Source organism: Arabidopsis thaliana, chromosome 2 (genome assembly GCF_000001735.4).
Source record: "Arabidopsis thaliana chromosome 2, partial sequence".
In the NCBI taxonomy this organism is placed as follows: Eukaryota; Viridiplantae; Streptophyta; class Magnoliopsida; order Brassicales; family Brassicaceae; genus Arabidopsis; species Arabidopsis thaliana.
In genome coordinates, this window is record NC_003071.7 from 1,882,025 (window position 1) to 1,905,669 (window position 23,645).

Sequence of the window (23,645 nt, forward strand, 5' to 3'; positions counted from 1 at the left end):
ATGAAGTTTCTAAAATGTGTGTTTTGCATTATACTCCTTATATTGTTTTTAACTATTTTAAAACCATATAACTTTTATAAATAACTCTAAAACATACATTAAAATATTACAGATAATCTTAATTAACAAAACAATGCATTTATAAATAAAAATATATATAAATAAAAATGAAAAATGCATAAATTAACTTATAAATTACAAATTATTCAATAAAATTATTTTCGTAATGCTTCCATATATGATCAATCAATGCATTACGAAGAGAAAAATGAGTCTCTTTATTTTTAATCTGTAGATTACGAGCCAAAAATTGTTGAAATACTTTGAATATATAAAAATTAAAGGACTAAAATGATAAACATAGTAATTTGTAAGATTATTTATGAAACATTGAATTTTAGGGACTTAAATGCAAATAAAAAAGATGAAACTTCAAATTTAGAGTATTGAATAGTGATACTCCAAATATAGAGTGTCACTATTCAATACTCTAAGAGCATCTCCAAGAGATACTCTATCCCCTCAAATATAAAGTTTTAGGTTCTCCAAGAGATACTCCAATACTTCATAATTTAGAGTATTGAATAGTGACACTATATTTGGAGTATCACTATTCAATACTCTAAATTTGAAGTTTCATCTTTTTATTTGCATTTAAGTCCCTAAAATTCAATGTTTCATAAATAATCGTACAAATTACTATGTTTATCATTTGAGAATATTACGTAATTAGACACTTTTTGGAAACTTAATGCCGATTAAGGCACTTTAAAAAGATTGGGCACTTTTCTAAGCCAAATTGTCCAATTTGCCCTTCTAACTATAACTTCCTCTCGTGATAATATTTTTTGACTTATATCTCTCATTCTTCTCTCTCTTCTCTTTCTTTTTTCTCACTTTATCGAAAAATAAACAAAATCAAGCAGAACAAAAAAACAACTTTTCTCATTATTTTGCTATTTCTTTATCTTCTCATCACAAGTCAATTCACCAATTCGTTCTCCTATTTTGATCTTCTCGAATTCCTATGGTTTCATTGGAATCTGAGATTCAGTTTCGGCTAATTGAATGTACTCGCTTCATTAGTCAAGTTTTGGCACTGGTGGAGTACAAAAACGGCAGGTGTGTAAATGACGAAAGCGAGTACATTTAACGACAGAAGAAACAGCCAGTGATTCGCGACAGGAGATTTGGGTCTAGATCTAAAAGTCATTACTTTATTCGATGTCTCTTCTTAGTTGTTTCTCCAACGGATTTGTTATGGTTTCTTGCGACGGTTGTCTTTTATATGGTGATGAAGTGTCTGTTGGTTGGTGGAGGCGATCGAGTTGTTGGTGGCGACTGAAGCGATCGAGTTAATGAAATCCTTGACAACTCTGAAAAGAGAGGTGGTCCTCCACGCGACCAAGGATCTTTTATTGATTTTCGCAGTTTTATCTCAAAAAATGGATTATGGGACCTAAAATATTCTGGAAACCCTTTCTCGTGGCGGGGAATGAGATATGATTGGTTTGTTCGCCAACGATTAGACCGTGCAATGTCCAACAATTCTTGGCTGGAAAGCTTCCCCTCTGGAAGATCTGAGTATCTTCGTTTTGAAGGTTCTGACCACAGACCTTTAGTGGTGTTCGTTGACGAAGCTAGAGTTAAGCGGAGAGGACAGTTTCGTTTTGATAACAGACTCAGAGATAATGACGTTGTCAATGCCCTTATTCAGGAAACTTGGACAAACGCAGGAGATGCTTCTGTTCTCACCAAGATGAATCAATGTCGTAGGGAGATAATTAATTGGACAAGACTCCAAAATCTCAACTCTGCTGAATTGATAGAGAAAACCCAAAAAGCTTTAGAAGAAGCTCTCACAGCTGACCCTCCTAATCCAACTACCATAGGAGCCCTCACTGCGACGTTAGAACATGCTTACAAGTTAGAAGAGCAGTTTTGGAAGCAACGAAGTCGAGTTTTGTGGTTGCATAGTGGTGATCGAAACACCGGCTACTTTCATGCAGTTACCAGGAATAGGAGAACGCAAAATCGCCTCACTGTGATGGAGGATATCAATGGTGTTGCACAGCATGAGGAACACCAAATTTCCCAGATTATATCGGGCTATTTCCAACAAATTTTCACTTCTGAGTCTGATGGTGATTTTTCAGTGGTCGATGAAGCTATTGAACCCATGGTTTCGCAGGGAGACAACGACTTTCTAACTAGAATCCCAAATGATGAAGAAGTAAAAGATGCTGTCTTTAGTATCAATGCGAGTAAGGCGCCTGGTCCTGACGGTTTTACAGCGGGTTTCTACCATTCTTATTGGCATATTATTTCAACTGATGTTGGAAGAGAGATCCGGCTTTTCTTCACTTCCAAGAATTTCCCTCGCAGAATGAATGAAACACACATCCGTCTTATCCCTAAGGATTTGGGACCTCGTAAAGTTGCAGATTATCGACCAATTGCCCTGTGTAACATCTTCTATAAGATTGTTGCTAAAATCATGACGAAGAGGATGCAACTTATCCTCCCAAAGCTCATCTCTGAGAATCAGTCCGCCTTTGTGCCCGGTCGGGTAATATCAGATAACGTCCTTATTACTCATGAAGTTCTTCATTTTCTCCGCACCTCATCTGCAAAAAAACATTGTTCAATGGCGGTTAAAACCGACATGAGTAAGGCGTATGATCGAGTTGAATGGGACTTCCTCAAAAAAGTCCTTCAAAGATTTGGTTTCCATAGTATATGGATAGATTGGGTGCTTGAGTGTGTTACCTCTGTTTCCTACTCCTTTCTCATCAATGGGACCCCCCAAGGCAAAGTTGTTCCTACTCGGGGGTTGAGACAAGGCGACCCTTTATCCCCCTGCCTTTTCATTCTCTGTACGGAGGTATTGTCAGGTCTTTGTACGAGAGCGCAGAGGCTGAGACAACTCCCGGGGGTCAGGGTATCCATTAATGGTCCGCGGGTAAACCACTTACTCTTCGCCGACGATACCATGTTCTTCTCAAAGTCTGACCCAGAAAGCTGCAACAAACTCTCTGAAATCTTGTCAAGATATGGTAAAGCTTCAGGTCAGAGCATCAATTTTCACAAATCCTCTGTCACCTTTTCATCAAAAACCCCACGATCAGTAAAAGGACAAGTCAAGAGAATTCTGAAAATTAGGAAAGAAGGAGGCACTGGAAAATACCTTGGATTACCAGAGCACTTTGGTCGTCGTAAGAGAGATATCTTCGGGGCTATTATTGATAAAATCAGACAAAAATCTCACAGTTGGGCATCTAGATTTCTCTCGCAGGCCGGAAAACAGGTTATGCTTAAGGCTGTTTTGGCGTCGATGCCTCTCTACTCCATGTCTTGCTTCAAACTACCCTCAGCTCTATGTAGAAAGATCCAATCCCTGTTAACTCGATTCTGGTGGGATACTAAACCGGATGTACGAAAGACATCTTGGGTCGCTTGGTCAAAGCTGACAAACCCAAAAAACGCTGGAGGGTTAGGCTTCCGTGACATAGAACGATGCAATGACTCCTTGCTTGCAAAGTTAGGATGGCGGTTGTTGAATTCCCCGGAATCTCTATTATCACGAATCCTTTTGGGCAAGTATTGCCATTCCTCCTCCTTTATGGAGTGCAAACTTCCTTCTCAACCCTCTCATGGTTGGAGGAGCATCATAGCTGGAAGAGAAATCCTAAAAGAAGGTCTTGGTTGGTTGATTACTAATGGAGAGAAGGTTAGCATTTGGAATGATCCTTGGCTATCTATTTCCAAACCACTAGTTCCTATTGGTCCTGCTTTGAGGGAACATCAAGATCTCCGGGTTTCAGCTCTAATCAATCAAAACACACTCCAATGGGACTGGAACAAAATCGCTGTCATTCTCCCTAACTACGAGAACCTTATTAAACAACTCCCGGCTCCATCTAGTAGAGGTGTTGATAAACTTGCTTGGCTTCCAGTAAAATCTGGACAATATACCTCTCGCTCTGGCTATGGCATTGCATCAGTAGCCTCAATCCCTATACCACAAACTCAATTCAATTGGCAATCAAACCTTTGGAAGCTTCAAACCTTGCCAAAAATCAAACACCTTATGTGGAAAGCAGCGATGGAAGCTCTCCCGGTGGGAATCCAATTGGTAAGACGCCATATATCACCTTCAGCGGCTTGTCATAGATGTGGTGCACCAGAATCGACCACTCATCTGTTTTTCCATTGTGAGTTTGCTGCCCAAGTCTGGGAGTTAGCTCCCCTTCAAGAGACTACAGTCCCACCTGGTTCTTCTATGCTAGATGCACTAAGCCTCCTCAAGAAAGCAATTATTCTACCCCCTACAGGTGTTACTAGTGCAGCGTTGTTTCCTTGGATCTGCGGCATATATGGAAAGCTAGGAACCAGTTAATCTTTCAAGAATCCCATTTCTCTGCAATAGAGACAGTGACAAGAGCTATTCTTGATGCTCTGGCCTGGCAATCAGCTCAACGGTGTTTACCAAAGACTAGAAACGTTGTACACCCAATATCTCAACTCCCGGTCCTTAGATCCGGATACTTTTGCTTCGTGGATGCGGCCTGGATAGCGCAGTCGTCGCTAGCAGGTTCGGGGTGGGTCTTTCAATCAGCAACGGCGTTGGAGAAAGAAACCGCTACCTACTCCGCCGGTTGTCGTCGGCTTCCTTCAGCCCTGTCAGCTGAAGCTTGGGCAATCAAATCAGCCCTTCTACATGCGCTACAACTGGGACGAACTGATCTAATGGTGCTCTCAGATTCCAAATCGGTGGTTGATGCCTTGACTTCTAACATCTCAATTAATGAGATCTACGGTTTGTTGATGGAGATTCGAGCTCTTCGAGTCAGCTTCCATTCCCTCTGTTTTAATTTTATTTCTCGTTCTGCTAATGCAATTGCGGATGCTACCGCTAAACTCTCTTTCTGTAATGTTGATGGCCGTGGAACTTTATCTTCCGGTTATGTACGTTTGGTTTAGTTTTAATGAAATTGGGTTTTGACAAAAAAAAAAAAAGAATAGTGACACTATATTTGGAGTATCACTATTCAATACTCTAAATTTGAAGTTTCATCTTTTTATTTGCATTTAAGTCCCTAAAATTCAATGTTTCATAAATAATCGTACAAATTACTATGTTTATCATTTGAGAATATTACGTAATTAGACACTTTTTGGAAACTTAATGCCGATTAAGGCACTTTAAAAAGATTGGGCACTTTTCTAAGCCAAATTGTCCAATTTGCCCTTCTAACTATAACTTCCTCTCGTGATAATATTTTTTGACTTATATCTCTCATTCTTCTCTCTCTTCTCTTTCTTTTTTCTCACTTTATCGAAAAATAAACAAAATCAAGCAGAACAAAAAAACAACTTTTCTCATTATTTTGCTATTTCTTTATCTTCTCATCACAAGTCAATTCACCAATTCGTTCTCCTATTTTGATCTTCTCGAATTCCTATGGTTTCATTGGAATCTGAGATTCAGTTTCGGCTAATTGAATGTACTCGCTTCATTAGTCAAGTTTTGGCACTGGTGGAGTACAAAAACGGCAGGTGTGTAAATGACGAAAGCGAGTACATTTAACGACAGAAGAAACAGCCAGTGATTCGCGACAGGAGATTTGGGTCTAGATCTAAAAGTCATTACTTTATTCGATGTCTCTTCTTAGTTGTTTCTCCAACGGATTTGTTATGGTTTCTTGCGACGGTTGTCTTTTATATGGTGATGAAGTGTCTGTTGGTTGGTGGAGGCGATCGAGTTGTTGGTGGCGACTGAGAGAGCGTTATGACTTATTCATCATCTTGTTCTATATATGTATAACTTATGTGTTGGTATAAACAACCATATGGATTGCACATCTTGGACACACATCAATGGACAATGTTGCATTTGTTTACCATTAATGTGTCATCGCTGGATATGGATCCATTATATAATTATGATAATGTCCATACTCTATACACAAGTGAATATTGGTCAAAGAAAAATGGACGGTGTATTTCTGTTGAGATTGAGTTCTTGATTAAATATGTAAGATAAAATGCTTCAATGAGAACATGAATAAGAAGAAGAAGCTCAAGCAAAAGAAGAATATGCATGGGAGAAGATGAAATAATAAGTGATTGGGCTAATTGTTTTGTTAGGCCTAAATGAGTAAGTGTGTTATGTTAGTTAAAGTTTAGCTTAGTGAAGAGTTGTTAGAGTTGTTGTTGTGTAGGAGTTGTTGGTAAACCTTGCTTGTAAGCTTGGGTATACCTTAGAGACTAGAGTAATGATGTCTTAAAGTAAGGTCTAGGTCTAAGTAGAAGCATAATGCAAGTGTGTACTTAGTAGAAGTAAACTAGTATGAATATGTGTGTGTATGTCTTATAATAAGAATCTATCTTTGAATCCAATACAAAAATGTTGACAACTAATGTTTTCACTTTTCTCTCTCTTACTAATCGTTTTATGTCTTCGTGTCAAAACAAGAAACTAACCAAAGACTGAGAGAATGAGAGTGAAGGTTCTTTTTGTGCTTGAGTTAAAATGAGTGAGTGAAACAAAGCATTAAAGAGAACTAAGAGATGTAAGAGAAGTGAACCTCTAAAAGTTAAATAGAGGAAGAACCCAAAAGTTCAACAAATTTTTTATCAACGATTATTGTTCATGTATAAATTTGTGCATTGATATAAAACAAACTGTGAGTTACTAGGTGACCATTTGGACTTGATTGTTTGGACACTCGTCAGTGAACAATTATATCTTTAAAAAGAATATCTAAATGATTTAGAATGACTAAATGTTCTTTAAGAATCAGATGGATGAAACTTTGTGGACAACAATCGTACCAAAAGCACCACATATAGCTTTTCCAATTCTTAACATGTAAGACCAAAAGATTCACAACTCTCATCATAACAATCTGCACAATCCACGATGCGTCATCCATAATGTGCCATCCATATAAACATTCCATTATCGTCATCCACATTGTTAGAACTAAGATACAAACATTCCATAAACAAGCAAAATCTAAAATCTAAAAAGCCAACAATCATATGATCAGTTTAACGTCATCAAATTCAAGAGAGTGGCCAAGTGCTATGCAATGATAAGAGTATCCATATACATGTGAACAAATTGTCAAAACAAATTGGTGATTGCAGCTAATGTAAAAAGTCATATGGATATAGAGGTGTGGATAGGTGTGTGATCTAAACACATCATTTCTAGATCCGGAAGATGTATCTGTTGGGAAACGATAGCTCCAATAAAACCAAATATCACATCTTCCCTAGCATTTTTGAGATAGAAAGAGATTAACACAAAGTTATTGTTAGCCAAAGTTTTTGAAGACCAACTACGTATCTATAGGCTGGAAATAGAGCAAAAATTAAACAAGGAATTCAAGGTGTTCCCAGAGAAGGGTATTAGAATTTTAACTGGAAAACTAGATGCATTTTAACAAATCAAATTTCAATGTCAATTCACAACATTCATATCACTGGATCCTAACTTGGGATTGAGTCAACTACTTAATTTAAAATTCTTCAAGTAATTTGTCAAATCGATCCTAACTTGGGATTGAATCCTATCTTACTATTTATCAATTTAACATTCAATCTTAAGAAACAGATAAAGCCAAGTAAAAATCCAATACGAGAGAGGATAAAATTTGGTTAAAGATGCTCTTACCTCTCCCAAACAATGATTCAGTTTTTCTTCTTCCCCAATTCAAACATCCTTAGTGATCTGAGTTGAGACCAATATTTTCTGTCTTAATCTTCGGCGAATTGGATTTCTAATGTTAATAATCCTTCGATAAGAAACGATGGTGGTGGCCATAAGTTTTCCAGCGAATGGAGAAAAATATACAAAAGTAAAAAAAAAAAAAAAAAATTAGGGTAAACATAGATTTTGATTGTGAATTTAGGATAACCTCATAATTTTCATGATTTTGTAAAAATTATAGAGAACGACAATGATTTTGAAAGAGAGATTGAAAATGATGAAAAACAAAAGAATATGGAAGAGAGAGATGATAAAAGGGGGATAGTTTCTTACCCACACGATCTCATCAAAAATAAGTTTAATAATTATTGTGTCATCATTACTTCAGGGGTAAATTAGTCCAATTTCTCCTCAAAAAGATGGCAAAGTGCCTAATCCCTGAAAAGTGCCTCAAAAGGAATAAAATTCTTTAAAAGTGTCTAAACGTGTCACATTCCCTTATCATTTTAGTCCTTTAATTTTTATATATTCAAAATATTTCAACACTTTGACTCGTAATCTACAGATTAAAAATAAAGAGACTTATCTATCTCTTCGTAATGCATTGATTGATCACATATGAGAGCATTACGAAAATAATTTTATTGAGTAATTTGTAATTTATAAGTTAATTTATGTATTTTTAATTTTTATTTATATGTATTTTATTTATAAATGTATTGTTTTGTTAATTAAGATTATGTGTAATATTTTAATGTATGTTTTAGTGTTATTATTAAAGTTATATAGTTTTAAAATAATTATGAACAATATAAAGACTATAATGCAAAACACATATTTTAGAAACTTCATATTTAAAGTATACTCTTGGAGAAGAAACTACTCATACTTTATATTTGAAGTTTACATACTCTATATATAAAATATCTTTTGGATATGCTCTAAATTATATTGGATTATCTTTTAGAGAACCTAAAACTTTATATTTGAGGGATAGAGTATCTCTTGGAGATGCTCGTGGTAGTTCAATATTGTACCTTAACTGTAACGTAAATGTTGTTATCTTTACTTAGACGTCTTTGATATGTAAAAATTCTATCTCTGTATCCTGTTTGTACTGGCCTCTCCAAGGTTCACCATTATTGGATGATGCACTGGGTTGATATATATAACATAACTTTTTGGCAAAAAAAAGAAACAAGAAAAAAAAAACAGTCTCTTTGGCGATAGCGATTTGGTCGGAGATTTCTCCGATTACATTGATTGGGACTTTAGTGAATCTTCACAGAAGCAACTTCACGGAGAACGGCGAGAAGAATGTGGAATTGAGAGCGTCGTTAGAGGATCGAGAAGCGTCGGCCGTTTCACTGGAGAGATCTAGTGTTGTTCGTTGATGAAGGGGTTCTAATTTCGATACCTAACGGAATTGATCATTGATAAGGTCTCATTCCGGTGGCAATCGTCGTCGCCGGAAACAATGTGCACAGATACGACCTTGAGGTTAGTTTATTCCTTTAAAATCTAATCACAACAAAATATATCATTTGTATTCATGGGATTATGTTCATTGTAATGGATTTGAGGATTTGGTAGATAAAAGTAGTAAAAATTGTGGATTGAAGAATTTTCTTGTGAGAGATGGTTGATGTAAGGGAAGGATCATATTCTGGAACATTTGTTAGCTTTGGTTACTTCTCACCATTGTGATGAAATTTGCTATATCCAGGGGATGATTCAAGTGAGAGAAAGATAAAGTTTTTTTGCCTTCAGTCTGATTCTGCATTGAATACTTCCAGTGGGCTGCAGGTTAGTGCTTAGTGTTCTTTTGATATCCTTGCATTGTCATTCCGTTGATGGCTATTCTATTGCCTCCAATGTATACTCATTCCACTTATTGGCTCCAATGTATACTCATTCCACTTATTGCCTCCAATGTATACTCACTCCACTTATTGGCTATGGGCTGCAGGTTGGTGCTTAGTGTTCTGTTGATACTCATTCCACATATTACCACTCTCTAATTTTGTGACGTCAGGATAATACTTAAAAACGTTGTAGCAAAGCGGGAGATGGCGAAGAAGAGAGAGAGTCCCAAGCTCATCAAAATCAAAGACGCCATTAAACTCATCAACCAACAAGTCAGTCTCATTGGTATCGTCCTTGAACAAAGAGAACCAAAACAATGTCGCAACAATGGTACTTATCCAAAAAAAACCAAAATTTGAGTTAAATACATAGAATTTTGCTTGAATCTGAATCTTAGTTGGTTTGTTTTGTGAAAGCCCTAACATTTGACCCAACAAAATCTGAAAGTTGGATTTTTTTCTTAGATTGGATTTGTACGCTACGGATAATTGATGATACGTATCCAAGTCCTGGACTTACTGTTAATGTATTTAGTAAGACTCTTGAACAACTTCCTCAAATCAAGAACCACGACGACATGATTCTGTTTACTCGCATTAAGGTACAAAGACCTCTTCATTTTCCTTCTGTGTTTTGTGCAGGAGGTTATAAAGTTTGGATTTTTATTGTGTAGATGCAAACTTTTGATAGTGGAGAAAGAGTAAATGCTGCTTGTAGTAGATGGGTTTCTTCCTTTGCCTTGTTCGAAGGTGTGGATTTTGTTTGTTACCAATGTAGTACCAATTTTCATGAAGAAGAAGCATTATACAAGAGTGCCATGGATGATTTACGCAAAGTTTTTGCGGGTTGTAGCCAAGTTATTAAAGGTAACACTGTGAGCTTCTTTTGCTTTCAACTATGCATATAGTATAATGGCTTTGGATAGCTTGGAACGATTCTCATAAGCTTTCATTTACTGTTTTGGTACTTAGCTATGCAGAGTATATCTTACAGAACAAAACCTTGCTCCGAAGTTTTTTCCTTCTTGAGAGAGATCAAGATAGGAAAACGCTTTGATTTGGTGTGCAGGGTAATATGCTCTATACTCTCTATTAACTGTGAGAAAGCTTTTTAACTCTTCATTCCTCTATACCACTTCATTGTTACTTCAAATCTTTTTTTGGCTCCTTTTATGTTTTGTTGACTGATCCTACCTTGTTTCCTGCTGTTTCTTGTGATGGAGATTCTCCATGCCGATGAAGATACTAGCGCTGTTTTTGTTTGGGACGGGACTGATGCACCCCCAGCATCTATTCTGGCTAAGTGAGTATTAACTGCGAAGGAAAAAAGTTTTAAATCCTCACATTATCTGTTTTGAGTCATTCATTTAGGCTTGACTCTACGCTTTCCATATCCTACGCTTACTCTTCTTCTATTTGGTGTACAATGTTTGGCTATCGACAGGAGAAGTGAAGAAGACAAGGCATTTAGCAGTCTCTCTGTTCATACTTTACTGTCAAGAGATGTACTGCTCAGCTTTCCAACCGTTGGAACGATCTTGAGAGTTCATCTAAGCAGTCATCTATTTTATCGGGTTAAACCTGGTGATTGGGTGAAACTTTACCATTTACTCTGTGAAGTTGATAGAGGATCTTGGGTAATCAAAGTTACCAGCTCTACAAAGGTTCATCATCTCGCTCAAGATGATCGTTTAGTTGAAAAGATCATGAGGTTTGTACTTCTTGATATTTCTTTCAGTAACTACTTCCGACCTTTTTGCATACCATGAGAATCTCTTACCATTTTGTTTTATAATCTAATGTGCCAAAAACTAGGATATATGATAAGAGACTATCATCAAAGTTGGGACACATTTCATTCTGGTGTTTTCCGTCACCTCCTGGATTAACAGGTTGCAATACTTCTCTTTTACTTAATGAGCAGGATCTAATCTCAACGAATGTTTTTCTCTGTGTCAATCTTTAGACAGACTTCCTTAACATTCTTGGTGTCTTGCAGAGACAGATGACAATTGTGCCCCATTTGTTACACTGATGGACATCATAACATTCCCCAAGGTACCATTCATGAATCTATTTGCTGTATTCCCTGAAAAGATTAAGAATACTTTTATGTGATCGCCTACGTTGTTATTACAGGTTACATGCAAGTACAGATGTATTGTTCGGGTTGTAGCTGCATATCCTTGGCAAGTAGAGGATTTCTGTTCAGATGAGAATCGCCGTCACCACCAAGTTTTGTTGACACTGGAGGATTCAACAGCGACTTTAGAGGCTTTCTTATGCAATAAAGACGCAGTAAATACACCATTTGGTCTATTTGCATCTAAACTGTCAACAAAGATCGTCTCTGATAGCCTAATCTAGATTTTATTGGCAGGAGTACTTTTGGGGTTTAGGGTTTCAGGACACAGAGACGCTGAGGAAGAAGCGGAATTGGTTGCTCGGTATACGGGAAAGCTCGAACTTTGTGGCTCCAAGAAATCCACCATGGATCGAGTGCTGCATCCTCTCCTACTATACTAACAAAGCTGACCCGTGGAATACTAGATTATACAGAATCTTTGGTACTAGACTACTTCATTAAGTATTTGTAAGTGTTAAAAGAGGATTAAATAGTTTAGTATTAGGCTCATGTTAAGAATGTTGGATTTGGCTTACTTAAGTATGGTAGTTGTGTTGTTTTAGTTCATGAAGACCTTGTAACCAAAAGAACATCTTCATGATATTAACCAAATCCAAAGACTGAACACAAAAATATCTTCCTCTAGACCTAAAGAGTTAATAGAAGCAGCAGGCAATATACACATTTTCATTGTGGAACAACTCTACCTTGTTCAAAGTTTTAAAATGGTTTCGACCTGTGGAATGTTTCACTAACAGTCCTTCATAAAACTCCACAATCTTCGCTGATACAACAACTCTCCCATGAATCAACTCGGATCTGATAAGCAAAAAGTATTGGTACTATCAAATGTTTGAACTCCAATTTTGGTTCCACATAACTTAAAAACCATTAATACGAAAGAGTCTCACATTGAGTTTAAGACATAATCAGAAGAAACAATAAACAACCACACAAGTCTTTCTTGTCCCTAACTGAGAAAAAAGAGAGCCAATCGTAGCTGATGATTAGCTGAGGCCATCTTAGTATCTTCTGGGTGCCCTGCCGCCGAAAGCAGCGATTGGTGCCATAGCTTGTTGTGGCTCGACTGCAGAGATGCCGGATGTGTCAGACATTCCTAGAGAAGCAAGCATCTCAAGAGTCTCTTTGTCGACCTTGATCTCATCAGTCTTGATAGCAGACTCATCGGGAACAAAGTCCATACGGCGTTCACGCTCTTCTTCTTGAAGCTTGAGTGAGATTCCACGGACTGGTCCCTTCTGGATACGTTTCATCAAGTGGGTGGAGAATCCAGCAATCTTGTTGCGGAGTCTCTTTGATGGGATGATGGCAACCTCTTCAAGGATCTTCTTGTTAGTGTGAAAGTCAAGAGTCATGCGAGAGTAGTACTTCTCAATGACTTGACGTGAAGATTTCTTCACCGTCTTGGTTCTAACACGCCCCATCTTTCAGTGACTTACCTGATGAGAGGAGAAATTCCATGTCTTATTAAGGATTCAAAATCAAGAAACAACCAAGTATAGATGATTTATGTCTTAAACTTCAACATTCAGGTTGAACACTAAACAAACACAGGAACCACATGTAAATGCAATGTCAAATATTGTCAAGAGAATTGAAAATGAGTCAAGTAATATACATCAACATAACGCTCAACTTGAAAGAGGTCTAGTGTTCTTATCAAACAATATAAGCCAAATTTTATACATACATTTATATTCAGCCTAAAAGAATATCAACTCACGACACACTTTTGCTGAATGAAACACAAAATAAGAGAAATTCAGAAAACAACAGAACCTCTTCACACGTTGGTATAATATACAATGCCTAATATTAAGACCAAAAACTCAACTGCATTAGAATCTTAATTAATCAGATACAAAAGCTACATTATCAATTTTGACACATGAACATCAAAATCAAGCAACCTATAACAATTCACACAGATACAACAAGAATAGCAAACTATCAAGTCAAAAGTCATGTAAACGTGTTCACTATTATCCACTAGTCTTCTCAAATTGATTTCATCTTAGTTAGTAGATGAAACCCAAATTCAACATTACAGTAATCAACACAAACAAGTGAGAGTGGGCAATATAAATCTAATGTTGTCAAACCCATTACTCAAAATCTACAGACCTAAAGAACTTACAATCGAAATCTAATGTTGTCTGAGATCAGATTTATGAATACTCACCGGAGACAGAGATGGAGACGGAGACGGAGACGGAGACGAAGAGAGGCAGAGAGCGATTTCGATTTGGAGATGCGAGAGAGGCGGAGAGAAGTAGAGAAAATAGGGTTGGTGAAACATTAACCTTATATAGGGCTTCTAATACTCGGTTTAGGTTAACCCGATCGGACTCTGATAACCGAACTGACCCGAACCGAATACCGATAGCCCAAATTAATTTTTCCGAACGGTTTACTTCTCTGCTACTTCAATTCGCAATGATTCGGTTCTTCCGGTTTGCTTTACTCGGGTTTAACCGGAAATCCAGGCCTATATGATTTTTAGGGTATATGGTTCAATTTTTGATTATTTGTTTTCGATTTATTTTATTAAATGATAAATAAATAAATATGTTTTAAGAAAGTTTAAGGTATAGGGTTTAATTTTGAAACTTAATGTTTTACTATTTTATCAATGAACAAAATAAAATGCAAAAGAGTTATTAAAAACTTAATCATATTTGATTAATCTGATTACATATAATTAATAAATGAATGTCAAAACGTTTGAGCATAATTAACAAAACGTTTGCTTAATTTAATTAATATATAGGAACAAAATAAAAGTTATTTTCTGTAGTTGTACTCATGTATTCAATACTAGGATATGATCCACGGTATACTGCTGGATAATTTTTTTTTTTAATGTTGATGTTTTGTGTTTTGACAATATAGTTTATGTTCAGTATGGTTATTGTATTTTTTTCCTACTGCTCAATTATATATTCGGTTGTGTGTATAATTAAAGAACACGTATTTAAGGTAACGATAACATTGGTTATTCTACGGATTTATGGAATTAGGCGATATAATATGTATATTTCTGTAAGCATATGATTTTGAATGGTTGTTGATGTTTTTTTTTCTTATATAAAAACTATATCTTCTGTGGTGGGTATAAGTATGTGACACTTTATTTTCATAATGATATTTAGATTTAGTACTTGTATTTATTTTATTTATGCAATGCAATGTGGATATCTCAAGAATGTATATTAATTTGGACAGCAGGTAATTAAAATAACAATTATGAAATTCTAATGATGTATCATAAAATTGAAATTGAAATTAGTAAATGTGTTTGTCACAAATTTCTAAAAACAATATATGTTTGTAACATTAATAATTTTGTTAGAAACTTGGTAATTAACAAAGCCCATTACATTTACCTCTTTTGTTTAAAGCATACTGTTATTGAAGCCCAAATCTAAAACCGAAGCCCACTTAATTTTTTCCAGCCCAAACACTATTAACAGTTTTTACTGTTACCAACGTTGAGAAAAAAAACAAATTTGGATTCAGTTTTTTTTTTTTTGTCAATCACATTCCGATTCAATCTGAACCCAGCTTCTTCACAACACCATATCACTGATCGATTGACAATTATTTGCGATCAGGGTTTTGATTCAGTTTTTGTCCACTTCTCAATAGATGATGCTATAAATTGATGAAAGATTAGAACATCATATATTTATTGTTTTAATTCTGTTATTTAGCAATGACATATAAAGAGAGAAAATATTTTATGAAATTAAAGCCATTAAAAACATTATCGAGACATATCCGAAGGAAGTAGTATTGAATCAAGTATCTAGAACTAAACATTCTAGAGTAAACAAAATTTCTGAAGAGAGTAGTCACTGAATCAAGTATCTAATTTACTTCTTGTATAGTACATTAATAAGTGTATCTTGTTCTTTGCTAAAGGAACTCACTTACATTTCCAACAGTATAAATAGTATAGGCAAAACATCCAGTTATATATGTTAAAACAAGGAAACCAAACCCAACAAGTTTATAATCTGAAACATCCACACAAGCGTAATGAGTCGATGGTATAATAGAGACATCAATTGTTTGCAAAGCCAGAGGTCGAAACGTATAACCTGGGCATATAAGGGCATACAAAACAATTTCAAATTGTCATTTATCACAGGAAAGCCTGAGATTCAGAGCTAAAGAGAAGGGGAAAAAAAAAAAAAAACCACCTAATAAAAGAGAGATGACAAGCACACAACATGAGACATTCCTCAAAAAAAGTTATGATCCCACAATAGTCTATACTCCACATCATGTCCTGTATTTAACAATCACAAAACCTCAAACTAATCTAGAACTTGAATTCTCAATTGCAACTAGGCCTGGGCAAAATACCCGAACCTGAAGAATCAAACCAAACCCGACCCAAAAAATCCGATTCGAATCCGAACCCAAAATTTTAAAATACCCGAATGGATCCTAAACTTCAAAACCCAAAAACCAGATCCGAACCTGAACCCGATCAAGTACCCGAACATATCCAAAATATATATATAACAAATAATTTATCAATAATAATCATATCTACAAGTCTACAACAACTTAAATGCCTAAAATATTTGGATTTTAAGTTATTTTGTATATTTTTAGGTATTTTACCTACTTTTAGATAAATTCGGATAGAAAATAATCAAGTTTTTATAAATTTTTGAATAGTTTCAAGTAATTTTAACCTATTTTGATATAAAAGTTTTGAGTTTTGGATACTCCTGATAAACCCGAATCCGAACCCAAAAAACCCGATCCGAACCCGAAGTCTTAAAATACCCGAACGGGTCTTAGATTTCTAAATCCGAAAAACCCGACCCGAATATCTGAACGCCCAAACCTAATTGCAACTTTCACATATTTTAGAAACTAAAGCAGATATCATAGCCATTGTCATCACATTGCCTCAACAAATTTGTTTTGCCAAATTTTGGATAGTAACTCAAAGATTATCGCACTCAAGAGTTTAAGAAAACTTCCCCAAAGTGATCTTCCTTACAAACACATAATCACGATACAAATAGATCTAACCATCAAGCAGAAGACCAAAAACAACAGAATCAACAAGCAAACCAAGACCATGAAAGTATAAATTGATTAAACTCAGAGAAACAATTAACCAAAAGAAACTCATGTTAAGAATGTTGGATGTGGCTTACTTAAGTATGGTAGTTGTGTTGTTTAGTTCATGAAGACCTTGTAACCAAAAGAACAACTTCATGATATTAACCAAATCCAAAGACTGAACACAAAAATATCTTCCTCTAGACCTTGGACTAAAGAGTTAGTAGAAGCAGCAGGTAATATACACATTTTCATTGTGGAACAACTATACCTTGTTCAAAGTTTTAAAATGGTTTCGACCCGTGGAATGTTTCACTAACTTGAAAATTCAATTACTAAATAAAAGGGAAAAAACCAAAAAAAAACCTCAACTAAATTTTATTTGGACGTTTAAGACCCAATTGTTTTTTGTTGGAAGGTAAATACACGAAGTAATAAAACCGTGCAATTTAATACACAAACAATTAATTATTGCTATTTTAATACTCACGATCTCATAACAAAAATAAAATTCCAAATTTACCCTTACCATCTCAATTAACTATTATTTTTTTAATAATATAATTTTAATTTTATAATTTTGAATAAAAATTAATTTTATTAACATTTTAGTTAATGGTTTCACTAACTTGTAAATTCAATTACTAAATAAAAGGCAGCAAGAAATGGAAAGATAATTGCTACATTTATAACTCTACTTGTAAAAATTCTGTCATCACTAAGGTCAACAAAGAAACGAATACATAATCGAAAAAGAAAAAGAAAAGAAGAAACAGAGTAAACAAAAGTCAAACTATGCTTTGCTTACTCGTTGAACATTTGCCTAATACAACAGCTTCACTGAACCAAACAGTATGGTTTTTGCGTGTTAATAGTCCTTCATAAAACTCCACAATCTTCGCTGATACAACAACTCTTACACTTGGTCTCAATCTGAAAAGTGAAACCATCTTTCTCTTACAGGGTCACTGAAATCAATTGGTTCCTGCTCCGATGTGAAGCAGCTCCTCGGGGATTGCAGCTGGATCTAAGTCCCAACAGTTTTCGGGAAAGCCGCTGGTTGCATCTTTAAGAAACCAAGACGGCACTTGATGTGAAAACCGCAACATTTCACACCTTGGTATCCACTTCTTACTGTCCTCCCTTGTGCTCCTGTGATACACGGTTTTGTAGCCCTCTAATTTAACAAGAGGGGTAACGCACACACCATACTGTTCAGTATACTCATCAAGAATCTCGACCATTTCATATTGGTGCCTCACTTCGTCCGGTGTTGATCCGTCCCAGTTCAGTGACCAGTTCTTGTAGACGGCCCAAATCTCCCCAGCTGTGGGGAAGATTCGAACACAACCACCTCTCCCTGTCTTCTTGCCTTTTAAAAGATGCGAAAAGATGTTAACATGGTCTACTATGTCAGAGTTTCGTATCCTGAAATGTCCACACGACTTTGTAAACCCATATTGTACCCATTTCATTGACCCAAACTCGATGTCGGTTTTAGAGCTTAAGTAGGCAATGTCAATCTTAAAGGGTTGAACTGAGAGTACTTCCCTCACCACACAATATAGGCGTGGCATACCATCATCTTCATCATAAATTGCCCATATTTGCCTTGGCTCAAAGGATTCCTCCGATCTGTTTTTATCAAAGTCATGGAAATCAGAGTCTGGAACTGTTATTGGCCCGTTAGTTTTGCGCCCTGTAACATCTCCCAACTTACAGGAGAGAACAGTTTTTTCATCAAGGGGTGTTGCATCCTCTGCAGCCGCTGCTGCCTCTAAAGCCAATCTCATCATCTCCAATCTTTGCTTGATATCTGTTCTGGCCTTTTGAATTAAGGGCTTCCGTGTATCCAATACTGATGCAGCAGACCAACGTCTAGTTGAACTTTGGATATGAAGTTTGTAATCCTGATCCATTTTGGCATCTGTATTCGCTGTCTTTGATACTGAAACAGATCTCAGAGGGTTCTCAACAAATCCATTAGCAGCAGCTTCCATAAAAACTTTGCTTTTCTTCCCAGGTCTGCCGACCTTATTTGCACTCGCGTGAGCAGACATGCTGATCTGATTAGGATATATCAGACCACCTGGTGTGCTTTTCTTCGAGCATGTCCCATTAGAACCATCTTTGACTTTATTTATTCCCCCGCTGACTACTGAGTTGCTGTGCTTATAAGGATACCCATTAGACACTGAGGACACACGCTTCAAATCCAGATTCCCTGGGGAGGTTGTTGTTCCAGAGTACGAGCTCCATTCATATGAACCATTCGTACTATAATCATATCCATGTCCTTGCCCAGGATAGTGGCCTAAGAAATACGTGGAATTGGTGGGCATGCGTGACATAGCATCATAACCATGTGCACCATAGCCATTACTCGGAGGCGCATGAGATGGAGGCGCATGAGAGGGAGGCGCATGGGATGGAGGCGTGTAATGAAATGGTGCACTAACAGGAGCTGGACCAGTTTCTACAGCAATAAATGCTCCACGACAGTTCTTACATGAAAGCCTCTTATTCACATACTTCCTCAGATACTCATACTGAACTTTGCAAGAGGTGCATACAGTCCAGAAAGTATCAAGCCTTTCTGAAGATGGTGGAAACCGATCAAATACTGCAGTCCCCGTCCCAGTCCCAGTCCCAGGCATGTACTCTGTGCTATGCTTCTGAACCTCAGTGGAGTCAATATGCTTCTTTCTTTTGTAATAAAAAGTGCTTTTATTAAACTCATTAGACAAGAAACTCCAAGCTTCAGATATGAGATGAAATGCACCATCAGCTCCAATGCATTTGTTCTTATCAGGATGAAGCAATACAGCCATCTTCTTATACTGTTTCTTCACTTCTCTTTTCCCCGCAGACGGTTTCAGTCCAAGTACCGCGTAATAATCAATCTGACCACCGCTTCGAGTCTGAGAAGCTAAATAAACTTCAAACGTCGCAACCATCTGAGATAAACCTTCCAAATCAGGAAACAAAGACTTCGCTTTCAACGCATAACTCCTAGCGCTTGTGAAATCTTTCTCCGCAAATCTCCTCTCAGCGATCTGTTTCACTCTGAGAGCTTCCTCTCTGTAAGCTTCCATGTAGAAAGAAACCAACACAATATATGACAGCTCTACAAAAGGAAACTAACACCGTTCCCGCAAGCATTCCATATTCAAGCACCAAAAGATCATCATTATCTGCAAACAAACATTCACAAGAACAACATTAATTCTTTTTGAGTCACTACAAATGCAAACCAATACCTAACCAACCACACATACTCAAACAAACCCATACTTACTAACTTACAACAACCATCCTAAGATTCGAGATCTAGAATCTCCAAGTTCAGATTTTTTTTTGACAAAATCGCTAACTTTATATCACAAAGACATAGAGAATTATACAAAACTAGATTTAGATAGTCAAAAAGTAGCTTAATTTTATCTCCATTTTGAACAAATTTCACCAAAAAGTCAGATTCAAGCTATCAACTTCATAAGACAAAACCCAACTCAAAAGGATTAAACTTTAAATCCCAACTCAAAGTTTACTAATTTCTTCAATAAACAACAATGACAAAAACCAAAAACCTAAAATTTCAATAAATGAAATAAACTGAGAATCGAAGTTAGCGATCTTACTGATAAATTGGGGAAAATTACAAACACAGCTTCAAAAATAGATCTCTGAAACTTCTTCTTCCTCCAGAGATTGAGTAGATCAAATCGGAAGTAAACAAAAAGCACGAATCTTTAGGCAAAGATTTGGAATCAAGAACACAGCTTTAATAACTACAGTAACTTTAGGGTTTTAGGGTTTCAGTGAATTCAGGTAATCGGCGATTCAGGCATCGAGAATGAATCGCCGGAAAACACCGTCGAGAATTTCGGGGAAAAAAAAAATGGAAGCTAAAATAAAAATTTGTTTTTTTTTTTGTTAAGTAAAATAATTTTGGAGTGAAAGTAAACGGTGCTAATTTGTTAATAGTGGTTATCTCGACTCTGATATATGCCATAATAATTTTATTATATAAAGTATGGTTTTAAAAATTACTAACTCATAAGATTATGTCATGTGTCAAGTCTATCGATCGGATGTTGACACATATAAAAAAATAATTAACTTTTTTCTTTTTAAAGAAATAGAAATACTAAAAAAGAAATCAATTAAATTTTTTCTTCTTAAAGAAATAGAAAACTAAAAAATAAATCATTATTAACATATACTAATTCATATATTTATATATATGTAAAATATATTACATTTTATTTTTCTTAACCAAAAGGAAAATTAACCAAAAATATTTATATATGTTATTGGTCAAAATTTTAATATGTATGGTATTAACAAATTTTTTATTATTATTAATTATGTTTTGTTAATTGTTAATAATTTTTAATATTAACTAAGATATAGATTTGATCTCATATATATATTATTTTGACATGAAATCATTATCAAGTAAGATGAAGTGTGTAGAATTAAAATCGAGTTTTTTATGAAATAGATAGTTAAATTGTATTACAAAATTGAATATGTAAGATAAAAATTTATTCTTTTCTTCTAAATACTAAATTATAATATAAAAAAAGTGTGTAGGTTACTATTTAGACTTCAAATATCATCAATAAGATTGAATGGGTATAATAAAATAAAATGCATAAGACTACTATTTTACTATTCAAAATTATATATCAAGAACAATGTATAGATTATTATTTTATTATTCAAAATTTAAATATTATAGATAAAAAATTACAGTTACATTTTACACCCGCCTATTTAGGCGGGCTTTATCTAGTATCATAATAATAATTTGTTAATAGTGTAATATATGAATATGGGTTAAAATAATAGTTTCATAAAGTTATAGAAAAATTCAACTTTAATAATTGTTAACAAAATAATAATATTTGTAAACACCATCCAGTTAACCTATGAGGTTATGACTCATGAAGATTCATTTAAGAATTTTCACACTTATTAAAAAAATTATTAATATTTGTTTTTTTCTATTTTCTAATAATTATACATTTCTCATTTTGTTCACAGTTCTAAATAATTATAAACTGATACTTTTTTTATGTCACTATCGTGTGATTGGATGTTGGAAAGTATGTAACAATTGCATAGTTGGGTTTTTTGCCAATGTAAATGTAAGTTGTTAGGGATCTAGTGGCACGCTTTGTGGCTGTGCCTATTCCAAAACTAACTGCTAGTCCAAACATCTTACTTTGGGAACGCAGTTAAGATGTCTTTTTAAACCTCATTTCTTCTTCTCCAAAATTTAAGAACAGATCAGAAAAAAATGTCTCGAGTAGAAAGAATTGTATAGTATTGTTTTGTTTAGCCGAAAGTGTTTTCGCTTGTCTTTACTCTTTGTACATATTTCTTGGATCAAAATTTTTTAACCCTACACTCTTTACCATAATATTCATAATAATTTCAGTTCTCTAGATTTTTGGCCAGTCAAATTAGCATTTCGAACTATAATCTATTACTTATGACGTGAATGCAATGGTCGAGACACTAGAAAGACCCGATATCAACCTAAAACATCGATAATGAAACACAATAGTTTCAAACTTTTGAGAAACATAAATCCATGAAGTAAATCAAAGGTTGCTAGAGTAGTCGTTAAACTTGCTTCTATAACATTGATTTCATTGCTCATGTCAGTGTCTTTCATATCTGGAAACAGAGAAACAATTTGTTTACTCTCACTTGATTTGAATGCAATGGTCGAAACACCATAAACACCATAAACACAATAGTTTTAAATTTTTGAAAAACATAAGTCCATGGACTAAATCAAAAGTTGTTAGAGTAGTCGTTAAACTTGCTTCTATAACATTTTATTTCATTATGCCATAAACATCAAACCATTTACACCTAACATCTCTCATATAATTTTAATAAGAAAATGTCATAAAAATATATAATTTACTTCTTTTTGACTAAAAAAACTTTAACTATTCCATTAGATAAAATAAATTTCCAATTTTATGTTGATTAAGTCATTTTATTTTCCTTTTAAAGCAATAATAACGAGTTAAAATTATTGACTAACAACGGAGATAAAATAGTAAGTTCAATATAAAATTGAAAATTTTTTTATCTAATAAAATAGTTTGAAAGCTTTTTCGTTAAATAAGTTTGGAATTGTTTTTAAAATTCTTTATTTTTTCTTTTTTTGAACAAAATTCTTTTCTTTTTCAAAACAACCCAAACACAGCATAAAATGCTACGCGCTTGCCGACAAAAAAAAGCAAAGAAACGCTTTTACGAAACATGTCAAGTCTAATTAGTCTAATAATTGTATGTTGTTCTTTGCTAAAGGAACTCACTTACATTTCCAACAGTATAAATAGTATAGGCAAAACATCCAGTTATATATGTTAAAACAAGGAAACCAAACCCAACAAGTTTATAATCTGAAACATCCACAAGCGTAATGAGTCTATGGTATAATAGAGACATCAATTGTTTGCGAAGCCAGAGGTCGAAACGTATAACCTGGGCATATAAGGGCATACAAAACAATTTCAAATTGCCATTTATCACAGGAAAGCCTGAGATTCAGAGCTAAAGAGAAGGGGAAAAAAAAAAAAAAAACACCTAATAAAAGAGAGATGACAAGCACACAACATGAGACATTCCTCAAAAAAAGTTATGATCCCACAATAGTCTATACTCCACATCATGTCCTGTATTTAACAATCACAAAACCTCAAACTAATCTAGAACTTGAATTCTCAATTGCAACTAGGCCTGGGCAAAATACCCGAACCTGAAAAATCAAACCAAACCCGACCCAAAAAATCCG

At 35.1% G+C, this 23,645-nt stretch overlaps 3 protein-coding genes, 1 non-coding gene and 1 pseudogene across 8 annotated transcripts; 2 read left to right on the forward strand and 3 right to left on the reverse strand.

Moving 5' to 3' along the window:
- Positions 1-1,027: 1,027 nt before the first annotated feature.
- On the forward strand, positions 1,028-4,983 carry AT2G05200 (annotated as a pseudogene; the record flags this gene model as incomplete). The annotated part of the gene is made up of 1 exon: positions 1,028-4,983.
- Positions 4,984-6,645: 1,662 nt separating this feature from the next.
- AT2G00420 lies at positions 6,646-7,830 on the reverse strand. Its single transcript, NR_143616.1, has 2 exons — positions 7,685-7,830; positions 6,646-6,911 (listed from the first exon to the last, which is right to left on the reverse strand). It is a non-coding gene; the product is annotated as an uncharacterized misc_RNA (transcript).
- An 829-nt stretch (positions 7,831-8,659) lies between these two features.
- AtPOT1a (Nucleic acid-binding, OB-fold-like protein) lies at positions 8,660-12,490 on the forward strand. Of its 3 annotated transcripts, none has more exons than NM_001124798.2 (12): positions 8,660-9,220; positions 9,447-9,526; positions 9,690-9,916; positions 10,051-10,187; positions 10,260-10,452; positions 10,558-10,655; positions 10,809-10,888; positions 11,030-11,296; positions 11,401-11,477; positions 11,585-11,643; positions 11,725-11,883; positions 11,966-12,490. In NM_001124798.2, exons 3-12 carry the CDS (start codon positions 9,790-9,792, stop codon positions 12,170-12,172), a joined length of 1,404 nt encoding a protein of 467 aa, NP_001118270.1. In that variant the 5' UTR covers positions 8,660-9,220; positions 9,447-9,526; positions 9,690-9,789; the 3' UTR covers positions 12,173-12,490. The 3 variants fall into 3 exon arrangements, with proteins under 3 accessions (NP_001118270.1, NP_178592.3, NP_001118271.1); NM_126547.5 differs by having other exon boundaries at positions 8,686-9,220; positions 9,756-9,916; positions 11,966-12,343; NM_001124799.2 differs by having other exon boundaries at positions 8,760-9,220; positions 9,779-9,916; positions 11,966-12,367.
- Positions 12,325-14,026, reverse strand: AT2G05220 (Ribosomal S17 family protein). Of its 2 annotated transcripts, none has more exons than NM_126548.5 (2): positions 13,914-14,026; positions 12,325-13,170 (listed from the first exon to the last, which is right to left on the reverse strand). In NM_126548.5, exon 2 carries the CDS (start codon positions 13,153-13,155, stop codon positions 12,733-12,735), a length of 423 nt encoding a protein of 140 aa, NP_565320.1. In that variant the 5' UTR covers positions 13,156-13,170; positions 13,914-14,026; the 3' UTR covers positions 12,325-12,732. The 2 variants fall into 2 exon arrangements, with proteins under 2 accessions (NP_565320.1, NP_001031325.1); NM_001036248.1 differs by having other exon boundaries at positions 12,535-13,165; positions 13,910-14,008.
- A 3,417-nt stretch (positions 14,027-17,443) lies between these two features.
- Positions 17,444-20,801, reverse strand: AT2G05230 (DNAJ heat shock N-terminal domain-containing protein). Its single transcript, NM_126549.6, has 2 exons — positions 20,461-20,801; positions 17,444-20,013 (listed from the first exon to the last, which is right to left on the reverse strand). The coding sequence occupies exon 2, from the start codon at positions 19,912-19,914 to the stop codon at positions 17,794-17,796; it is 2,121 nt and encodes a 706-aa protein (NP_565321.1). The 5' UTR covers positions 19,915-20,013; positions 20,461-20,801; the 3' UTR covers positions 17,444-17,793.
- Positions 20,802-23,645: the final 2,844 nt, after the last annotated feature.

What these genes read in the sequence shown, in the direction of transcription:
- AT2G05220 (NM_126548.5), bottom strand. Translation starts at nt 13,155, where the DNA reads ATGGGGCGTGTTAGAACCAAGACGGTGAAGAAATCTTCACGTCAAGTC.
- AtPOT1a (NM_001124798.2), top strand. Translation starts at nt 9,790, where the DNA reads ATGGCGAAGAAGAGAGAGAGTCCCAAGCTCATCAAAATCAAAGACGCC. An exon ending in GCTTTGATTTGGTGTGCAGG is followed by an intron (nt 10,656 to 10,808) that starts GTAATATGCTCT and finishes CTTGTGATGGAG; the next exon opens with ATTCTCCATGCCGATGAAGA. An exon ending in TTAGTTGAAAAGATCATGAG is followed by an intron (nt 11,297 to 11,400) that starts GTTTGTACTTCT and finishes GCCAAAAACTAG; the next exon opens with GATATATGATAAGAGACTAT.
- AT2G05230 (NM_126549.6), bottom strand. Translation starts at nt 19,914, where the DNA reads ATGGAAGCTTACAGAGAGGAAGCTCTCAGAGTGAAACAGATCGCTGAG.